The 10755-nt window shown below is 43.3% G+C and overlaps 1 protein-coding gene across 1 annotated transcript; it reads left to right on the forward strand.

Moving 5' to 3' along the window:
• Positions 1-1934: 1934 nt before the first annotated feature.
• Positions 1935-5918, forward strand: LOC102267504 (serum amyloid A-3 protein-like). The gene is made up of 4 exons (XM_005895482.3): positions 1935-1985; positions 2546-2637; positions 5107-5245; positions 5635-5918. The coding sequence occupies exons 2-4, from the start codon at positions 2547-2549 to the stop codon at positions 5798-5800; spliced, it is 396 nt and encodes a 131-aa protein (XP_005895544.1). The 5' UTR covers positions 1935-1985; position 2546; the 3' UTR covers positions 5801-5918.
• Positions 5919-10755: the final 4837 nt, after the last annotated feature.

The following is a 10755-nucleotide window of genomic DNA, read 5'->3' on the forward strand; positions in this document are numbered from 1 at the left end:
ATCCTGAGCTGTTCCTTGTAATGGACCCATTCTGCTGTTCCATTTGCCCTGTATGCTCATATTCTTTACTCAACTCTCTTTTTCTAATGTTAATCTTTGGAATTCCTAGGTGACTCAAATGGTAAAGAATCCACTGGCAGTACAAGAGATCCGGGTTGTTTCGATCCCTGCGTCAGGAAGCTCCCCTGGAGAAGGCAATGACTACCCACTCCAGTATTCTTGCCTGGAGAGTGTCATGGAGAGAGGGGCCTGATGGGTTACAGTCCACGGGGTCCCAAAGAGTGGGATACAACTGAGTACCTAAGCATACACACGCTTCACAGCAAATGTCAATACACTACTGTGGGGGATGAAAACACGTTTGCCACTGGAGTGAGACTTGAAATGGAAAGAAAAGGTCCAACATGCTACATTCTGAACTGCAAATTGCACAATCTAGGAAAATTCGATGTGAGTGAAGAATAACACTGTTGTTTTGTACCGGGGTCCAGCCCCGGTTGGATACAGGGATTCCCTCGGGAGGATGGCGTCGGCGACTGAGAGAAATAGAGAAAGAGATAAGGAAAGAATTTTGCAGTTAAGAAAATAGAGGAGAGAAAAGAGACTGATATTCCTTGGTTTATGCAGAAAGCCAATAAAGCCCCAGCATGGGACTCGCTATGTTCACGTAGGCCACAGGCACCCTCTCGAATAGCTGAAGGTGCCCGACCTTAGGCATCTTCTCGAGTGGGTCTTAGAAGCCCAGGCAGGAAAGTGAAAACAGAGGGCCCCTGTGCTCCAGGGAATCAGCCTGAAAAGGAAAAGGAAAGAGAAAGAACAACATGGGGAGACCAAGCTTCAGTGAGCAAGACCTGTAGCTTTATTTTCAAAGGGAGCTTATATACCTTAAGTTGTGCATAGAGGATAATAGGGGGTGTAAAATCACACAAAGTCAGCAGTCTTTGATCTTTATTGAGACCAGGCTTTCTTTTCTGCAAACTTTTCATATACAAATGGTTTAGGTAATTTATATCATCTTCTGGCCAGAAGGCCTGTTAACATTTTATGACTCTGATAAAGGTTTGTCAACCATAAGACTTATTTTCTCTAAGAGTAATTATTTTAATTTTGGTGCCATCCTCTGAAGGTGTTAGATAAAGTTGCATTCCTATAGGGCAGAGGAGCAATGGGTTTACAACAAGGAAAGAATTTATTACCTTAAGGGGTCTAAAGTTGTTAGCACCAAGGCCACTACTTATTTTTTCTATATACCAACTATATTAATTAATACACTTCCAAGGATACAATACAGGGGATATGGAAACTTGGCAGCAAGCATTGGCTCAACAATGAAATCTTCTACTAGTTCTATTCTAACAATTTCTAACTCTCTGAAAGGCTCTATACTATTTGAATATCTTAAGCTTCCTGTGCCTCTCGTGGTTGGGAGGCTATAAACAATCATATGCGTAGCTGTAGGAGTCCAGGGAAACCTGTCAGGCAAGTTAGAGAGCCATCTAAGGGGTTTGGATTGAAACATTCCTATTATGCCCAGGAGGCTAATTAACTAGAGCTCTAAGCTGATTTCCTTCAGAGAAAGGTGATTGGGAATAGCCCCCCGTTGATGTCAGAGGAGTTGGTGAAAGTCGTAAAATAGTAAAACAGACAGATTCTGGTTTTGGGGTAGACGCTCAGGCAGATCCGGGGTGGGGGGCCCTCAGGTCCTGACTCGCCTTTGCATATCAGGCCTCTCCGCATGACCTTTGTCATGGGTGGGAACTCCCATGCTGGCTCCCAGAAGTTTTGGATACTGTGTTCTGGTCAGGAGGGATTTTCCAAAATTTCTTTCCTTATTTCTTTTTTTTTTTTTTTTTTGGCTTCCACCCCATTTCTCATTTGCTCCACTGGCCGAGTGAGAGTATATAAAGCACCGGCCCCGTCTCCCAGGCAGGCAGTACAGGCAGCTCAGCTTCACCAGGAGCTTCAGCAGGAGGGCACGGCCACAGGTGAGGTGCTAGAACTCTCCAACACTTTTCCTCTTCGGAGACTCTCTCTTCAGCAGCATTCTTGTGCTGCAGCCCAACTCTGCTTCCTTCCTGAATCTACTGTTCTGACCATTAGAATCCACCAGATTGAGCACTTCAGGGAGTAGGGCTCGCCTTGTCTGCGTCTTCTGTGCAGGCAGCGATGGGGTGAGCACGCAGGCCACAGACAGCTGTGCCTTGTTCACCTCATCTCGTATCACAGAGAGGCAGCATGAACAGACTCCTCTTGCCTTTGGGAAACTTGCAGTGCAGCTGGGTCTCAGGGCTGATAGAGGATGACTGGACTGGAAAGTGGTTTATGCTAAAAGCCTGTTGCAATCCTTCACACAGGAAATCATTGGGATTCCAAGATTTCATATGGAAATGAGAGCTGGATCCTCTGTGTTACAACCTATCATCCATCTATCTATCAAGATAAAATTCAGAGGGATTTATGTTTGGAATGTAATAGTGTATCCACATTACAACTCAGCCCCAAGACCTGTCATTCTTGGTTGAGTCCACTCATCTCTCTGTTGCAGGATGAACCTTTCCGCGGGCATCATTTTCTGCTTCCTGATCCTGGGCGTCAGCAGCCAGGGATGGGGGACATTCCTCAAGGAAGCTGGTCAAGGTAAGGACCAAAGGATGGGCCAGGGGAGGCTGTGTCTGCTTCGCCAGGATTGACCTGAGCAGAGGACACATCCCCACAGGGCAAAGGCCACAGGTGGGCCGAAAAGGAGCTTAGGTTTCATGGTAGCTCTTCCCGAAGCTTTTCTGGCCAGCTTTGCACTCTTTTTGGGCATCCCCAAGCTCAAGGTCATATAAAGTTTGAGTCTGTACTTTCAGCTGGAGTGAGGAAGACATCTGGGGGGCGGGGTGCATGTTCCCAAAATACCAGTAAGGCTCTGCTGTCCCCTCGTGGGCAACTAGAGATGGCTCATTTCCAAGTCTTCTATAGCAAAGAAGTGGGTGCAACCACTGAATACTTATAACGAAAATACCTGATTTTTTAGTAGCTGCTCAGGACTGTCTAAGAGCTTTATGTGCAGGAATCGACTCGTTTTCCCCCTCAGGGTTTAATCCTTGAGTCCTGCAATGTAGGGACCATTACCCCTTATCAGAGAACCTGCTGCCCCAAGAGATTAAGATAGGGTCCAACATCCTCCAGCAGAGCAGGATTGAACCCAGCATCCTGAGACCTTGCTGTTAACTTTGGCCCTTCTACTGCCTCCCAGACAAGAGTACACGTGGAGGGTGAGGGGTCTGTGAACACGTGTCCTGCTCTTTATCTGAGCAGATGGGAGAGAGTGGGGGTTGCTGCCTTTGGAAGGAAACCCGATAGAGCTCCCCTCCCCACAGTAAATGGCAGCATGAGTTTCCTTGATGATGGTTCTGCTGAGGCTGAGACCTGGAGAGAATCCTATAGCAGGAGACATAGACCTCACTAGCCAGAGCAAACTGGCCATAATTTATTTCCCAAAACTATTTGGTGTTATTATTTTTCTGTGATAATTGCTGAATAATTGTTTTAAGAGTTTGTTCTTAATTCCATCTGAATTCACACAGGCCCAGATAAAAGTATCTTTTCGTCTCTTAAGTCAGTGTTGTTCAAGGATGACTTGCATGAGAATCACCCGTGGTCTGGGGTGGGGGGCTTTGTGGAATGCAGGTGCCTGGATCCATACATGGTCCCTTCCCTGAACCACAGTCCCTGGGGTTCTCTGCAAATCTGTCCATTATTGAGCACCCCACTTGATTTTGTGCACATACAGACAACACTACCTTGTTTTGCACCCAAGGGACAAATATGTCGTGCATTTGGAAGCACTTATTGAGCAACTCTAGACTCCAGGGAACTATTTAAATCTGTAATTCAGGGTGAATAGCTATAGTAAAAATATACTCTTCAACAAAACTACAACCTTCCCTTGTTGCTCAGACGGTAAAGCGTCTGCCTACAATCTGGGAGACCCAAGTTCGATCCCTGGGTCGGGAAGATCTCCTGGAGAAGGAAATGGCAACTCATTCCAGTACTTTTACCTGGAAAGTCCCATGGATTGAGGAGCCTGGTGGGCTACAGTCCATGGGGTCGCAAAGAATCAGACACGACTGAGCGACTTCACTTTTTCAACAAAACGATTTTTCTGAACACCTGAAATAACTAATACCTAAAATAAAGATAAGTTATCTCACAGAGATATTACATGAACTATGATTATAATCCATGTTATATTTTCCTCTTTTCCCTAATGAGCTAATCTTTTAAGCCTTTGTCATTTTATTCTATCTAGGTTGGGTTTTCTGCCCATCTTCCCTGATCTTCATCCTACTTTAGTTCCTTCATTTATTTATTTTTTGCCTTACTTTTCTGAGGACCAGAGAGGTGATAGTATAGTGAGCACCGACAATGTTCTATAAACCTAACCTCTATTTCCTCAGTTCTTCTACATAACCACCCTGACGGAGGCATTACTCCTCCATTTTACTGGAGAGGACACTGAACTTTAGAGCTGGTGGGTCAGTTGCCCTTTTTCTGCATCTGATTACCCTGTTTCTTCAAAGCCCTCTTAGGGAACTCACCTTTATCACCTGCTGATTTAATTCTGACGGGTGCCCATGTGCAAACATGCCCTGAGTATTCAGATGTACTCAGGCCCGAGTTAGTCCCCAGGGCTGGATTTCTCCCCTTGACCAGGCTGGGAGTATCCTATATCCACAGCCTTTCTCAGTATTGTCCTTCTTCTCAAGCTCTGGTCAGAGCCTCTCCTGCATCTTTCCAGGTGGAGGTTCATTGTATAAACAAATATCCCTTAAAGAAAGAGCATTGACCTGTTCTTCATAGACATCACACACCTCCAGAAACAAAGTTCCAACAGACTTAGAATGAAATCAAACAGAATAAACCTTGCACCAAGTGTGATACTGTCAACTTCAGATCAGGGAAGTAAGTGAGAAGCAAAGAAGTATTCATTTCAAGCCAATAAAATAATCTCCAAGGGCTTGGTCGAAGGCTGAAACCTAGAATCAGTTGGAGGAAATTATTTATTTCTCTTTCACCAAACACGATCAGATTCATGTCATCATTTTGTTTTCCTCCCAGGGGCTAAAGACATGTGGAGAGCTTACCAAGACATGAAAGAAGCCAACTACAAGGGTGCAGACAAATACTTCCATGCCCGTGGAAACTATGACGCTGCCCAAAGGGGACCGGGGGGCGCCTGGGCTGCTAAAGTGATCAGGTACCAGGGTCCCTGGGGATGCAGGGATGGGTGAGCAGAGCTTGGCTGCCTAGGACAACCTGGAAGGGCCAAGCCTTGGAGACCTTTCCTGTAGTCTGTGTGCCCTCCTTCTCTTACCCACCCTCCTGCTCTGTGCCCATTGTGAGGTCTGAGGGGCTGAAGAGCAGAGCAACTTGGTGGGACAGGCGACTCTCCACCCTCCCTCTATGGGTGCTGTTCACCCAGCACAGGGCTGAGGTGGGCTGAGCCCGAGGAGCCTCAGGGTTGTAGCCCCTCTTTCCCTGGCTCCTCTCAGAGTCATTGATCCCTTGGAAAGAGGAGAGATGGGGAGGGTGGGGCTGTGGCTCATAGTCCTGGATTAATCCCCTCCCTGCCCTCTTCCTTTCCAGTAACGCCAGAGAGACTATTCAGGGAATCACAGACCCTCTGTTTAAGGGTATGACCAGGGACCAGGTACGGGAGGATTCGAAGGCTGACCAGGCTGCCAACGAATGGGGCCGGAGTGGCAAAGACCCCAACCACTTCAGACCTGCTGGCCTGCCTAACAAGTACTGAGCTGCCTCTCTCTCTGCTCAGGAGATGGGGCTGTGAGTCCCCAAGGACAGGGACACTGACCTAGAGAGTTCTCTGTCCTCAGAAGGAAGCAGATCTAATAAATGCTTAAGAGATGGAATACTGAGACTGTGTGTCATTCTTGGTATAAGGACAGCCTGTTAGTTCCAGGACTGATGGCCGGACACCGACGTGAAGGCTGAGCCTGTGCCTGTGTGTTTGGTTCTGGCACACAATCTCAGCATCATTCAGGACAGACGCCCTCTGCAGCCTTCCCTAATCAGACCCGCCCCCTCCCCAGACCCCTCTGGTGACACGGGGGCCATTTCCAGGCCCTTTACTGTCAGGCCTTCTCACTCCCTGCCGTTGTGTCCTGTCCCCTTCTCTGTCCCCAGGTCTAGTCCCCTAGCCTGTCCTCTGTGCTCTCTGTGTGGGGCATGGACACAGGAGGACTGGATGGTGGAATCCTGCTCCAGAAACTGCCACCTGGATCTCCTGTTCATTTCTCAGCAGCACCTACAACTATGAGCCAGTTTCTGTCTGTGCATCTGGAACTGCCTCCAGTGCTGCTCCCTTCCCTCTCTTTTCCTTGCCTTATACAAGTTCCCAGGAACAAACATGTCAAGGAGTGGAGGAATAATGGCAACATGAAAATTCAGAGCCAGGCGCCTTTGTTTGCCTTGGATATGATTCATGTCCTTGAGAGGAAGTCGTTTTCCCCTCCTGGTCCTTTCTCAACCCAGGGAAGCCAGCAGCAGTTACTTTTTATTGAGGAAAACAGTGTCTCTTATGGAAGGGAGTTGGGTCTGTTAGAGCACAGGAATTATGAGTGACTCTGTGAATCATAACAATGCTGAATATGTAAACGCATACATACACATAAATAATGCACATGAATTATAGAGATTATGATAAAATAAAAATTGATAAATGTATCAGAACCACAAGCAGAAATTCATAATGGAAAATAAAAGGGTGTATCATGAATAAAGTCATAATGGATTCAGTAATCTTCATGTTCCATATTCCATCTGTTGTTGCTGTTGTTCAGTCACTCAGTCATGTTGACTCTTAGGGACCCCATGGACTGCAGCATGCCAAGTTTCCCTGTCCTTCACTATCACTTGGAGTTTGCTCAAACTCATGTCCATTGAGTCTGTGATGCCATTCAACCACCTCATCCTCTGTGGCCTCCTTGTCCTCCTGCCGTCAGTCTTTCCCAGCGTAAGGGTCTTTTCCAGTGAGTCAGCTGTTTGCAGCAGTTGGCTAAAGAATGGAGCTTCAGCATCAGTCTTTCCAATGAATATTCAGGGTTGGTTTCCTTTAGGATTGAATGGTTTGTTCTCCTTCGATCAAAGGATTGATTAAAGGAGTTTGATCTGTTGTCCAAAGGACATTCCATTTTCTGTCCATAAGTATTCCATATTCCATCAGTTAATAATCCTATTTTGACCTTTTCTGTTCCATATGATTTCTTTTTCTCTCAGGGCTGCACCTCTTTCAGGGTTGAACAGTGTGTTTCTAGCACTTAGCCTTGAAGACTATAGGCCCTACTAATCTCTGGAGAAAGAAGTTTCCTCAAGATAAGAAATAGAAATGTTCCGTCTCTCCTGCAGCTGCAAGAATAGCAGGTAGAACAAAAACTGTATCTACAAAAGTTATTTCTAACTAGGGACATTTTCTTTTTTTATAACAACACCAGCAAAAGAGATAGCAGAGATTGCCACTATGTCCTGTGAGACCAACCCTGCAATAAAATATTTAGTTTTCTTAAGACATTAATCTGTGTACTTGAAGCAAAATTATTTTTTGATGGAAGATATTAGACTGGAAAAGGCTTCATGTGTTTGATCCCTGGGTCAGGAAGATCCCCTTGAGAAGGAAATGGCAACCCGCTCTAGGATTCTTTCCTGGGAAATCCCGTGGACAGAGGAGCCTGGTGAGCTACAGTCCATGGGATTGTGAAAGAGTCAGACACAAATGAGCGACTAAATGGCAACAACAGCAATGACATTAGACTGGAAAAACAGAGAGCTGGATCATGCCAAGGCAAGGGCACGGAAGTGGGCTGGGCTGCACTCCTGGACAGTAGAGTGACACTTCACTGTGAAACTCAGAGAGGCCACACCAACACTGCCCCTCCCTTATACACATGGCATGATGCAGGCATCATTTTTTCTGGTCTAATGCATACAACGTGACTGCTTATTTGCATTTTTCTGGTTGCTAATGATTTGTGCATCACTTTGTAAGCTTGTTACTTATTGTGTGTTGTCTGTAAACTAGTTTTTCTATCCCTCCACCCATTTTTCTATTGCGGTTGTTGTCTTTTCTTTAATGACTCATATACTCCTTGTATCCCTTGCCATATTTTAGACATTGTCTTTTCCCGTTCTCTATCTGAAAATAAATTCCTAATTTTCACAAAATTCGCCATTTTCTGCCTTATGTTTTGTGCTTTTGAAGTTTTATTTAAGAATTTTCCTCCATCACTGGGTCACAATTATATACGTGGATACTCTTTTCTACCAACTTTATAGTTTTACCCTCACATTTACATATTTAACAGTTCTATAATAGAGTTGATATTTATATGTAAATTAGGTAAAGATCCAGTTTTTTCTCTTTCCAAAGCTAATAAACAAACCATCCTGTCTTCAATGATTTGTGATGTCTCCTTAATCACATACTAACATCCTACACATGTGGCCCTAACTCCGTGCTCTCTGTTAAGTTCCATTGGTCAGAATGGGAATATCCCTTACCTTTGCATCATTACATCAAAGTCTGACAGCACATTGTACCAATGTTCACAGTCCCAGCAAATCTTCACCAGGCTGTTTCACTTGGGCTGGTGCAACTGACTCCAGTCTTCTGCTGGGTTTTGTGCCAAGAGACCTTGGTTCTCCTGTCACTCAGATTTGTATCATCTCCTTTGCCTCATACCGTGTTAATCAGCACTAGTACTGAAGATATTATACATTTCCTCCCATGTAAAATCTTATTGACATTAATATAAATTGAGTGAATCTATCGTGGTTCTTTTACAAGTTTGAGGAGTTGGTAGAACATCGTGGTTACCTAACATCTTACAGTGATAAAGTAAATAGTAGATATTCCATCTGTTGTCACCCTTTGCATGCCATTTAAAAAGTTTATTTATTTATTTTTGACTGTGCTGGGTCTCCAAACCTGCTCTCAGGCTTTCTCTAGTTGCAGCAAGTGGGGCCTCCTCTTCTTTGCCATGCTTAGGCTTCTCATTGCAGTGGCTTCTCTTGTGGCAGAGCACAGGCTTTAGGCTCTCAGACTTCAGTAGTTGTGGTACAAGGGCTTAGTTGCTCCAAGGCATGTGGACTCTTTCTGGACAAGGGATCAACCTGGGTTGCCTGCTTTGGCACGCAGACTTCCAACCACTGTACCATCAGGGTGGTGCATTTTAAATTAACCAAGACCTAGACAGTTTTCTCTTGATGGATGTCTAATTTCAGCCTTTCAATTGTGAGGCTAACTTCTTCCCAATGGTAATACTTTGCAGACTGTATTATTGGAAATATTTTGGAAATAATACAGTCCTAGATTACTGTAAAAAATTTGAACTATGTATCAACACAATAACTGTCACATATCTTCTGCAATGCAAGAAAGGGAAAATGGCCACTAAAGAATATTCTATTTAGGTTTTTTCAGAACACCTTCCTCAAGTTCTGTTTTCTAATTCATAATTTCAAGAATAAAAACATTCAATTCCTTGAACATTTAATCACATTAATAATTTAAAAATAACTGGGCTCTTAAAATGTGGAAATTTTCAAGGATTTGTAATCAGTCATTATGAAAGGGTCTCAATAATAATTTTTTTTCAGAATTTTTTCTCTTGAATTGTAAATAAAGTTATTAAATGTAACTCTTTCTAATATATATTTTATATTGTGTGAAAATTATGTTTATTATTTTTTTTCTATACTATAAATTAACACAAGATTCCAAAATTTTAAAAGCTCCAAAAATTTAAAAGCTCTAAAAAAAGGGAATCACTGTATTAGACAATGTTCTTCAGAGTAACAGAACCAATGGGGTGTGCACGTGTCTTGTATGTATATATTTATTATATGATGATTTGTTTTATATATGTAGATTTGTTATACACACACACACACATATATTTGTTATGAAGATTTGGCTCATATGATTATGGAGGTTAAGTTTCAATTCTGCCATTTGCAAGCTGGAGACCCAGGAAAGTTGGTGCTGTAATTCTAGACCAAGTCTGAAGACCTGAGGATCTGAGAGCCAATAGCATAAATCCCATTCCAAGGGCAAGAGAAGACTATGTTACTCTTGACAAACCCCACAATAAATTATTTGGCACATTTTGCTATAGTCCTTGAGAATCCTTGTAATTTTATGGGACAGATGATCATGTTTTTTACAAATGAGTTGGGAGGAAGGAATATGTGAGAATTAGCTGGTAAGTGGAAGGATCAATGAATTCATTACATAACACAGTGGTTCCTTGGTTGGATTCTCTTTATCTATAGTTGGAGGGATATAATTTATCTAGCAAGTGGATACGGTTTAAAATCTCTACAGGTCAGGTTATTTTGGTATATTTTTCCCTTCCATCTCTGATATTGAAAAACAATAGTTTGAAACATCTATTTACAGGCGAGTATAAGAAGAGTGAAGAATTTTCTAGCTGTCCCCAAATTTGGGACAGTAGTTCCCATTTTCCAAGTAACTTAACTAATTAGAATCAATGTATCATCACACTGATTTAACAATTATCATTACCTGCAATTATAACAATGTTGGTAATAATCATAATCAACATAAAAGTGCAACAGTATATTTACAATATATTTTAAAATTAATTTATTTACTTTACTTTACAATATTGTATTGGTTTTGCCATCCATCAACATGAATCCGCCACGGGTGTACGTGTGTTCTTCATCCTG

The sequence above is a fragment of the Bos mutus genome, chromosome 29, assembly GCF_027580195.1.
Source record: "Bos mutus isolate GX-2022 chromosome 29, NWIPB_WYAK_1.1, whole genome shotgun sequence".
Lineage (NCBI taxonomy): Eukaryota > Metazoa > Chordata > Mammalia > Artiodactyla > Bovidae > Bos > Bos mutus.

Coding starts and splice junctions, on each gene's coding strand:
- LOC102267504 (XM_005895482.3), top strand. CDS start 2,547: ATGAACCTTTCCGCGGGCATCATTTTCTGCTTCCTGATCCTGGGCGTC. Junction 2,638..5,106: donor CCTCAAGGAAGCTGGTCAAG/GTAAGGACCAAA, acceptor TTTTCCTCCCAG/GGGCTAAAGACATGTGGAGA. Junction 5,246..5,634: donor TGGGCTGCTAAAGTGATCAG/GTACCAGGGTCC, acceptor CTTCCTTTCCAG/TAACGCCAGAGAGACTATTC.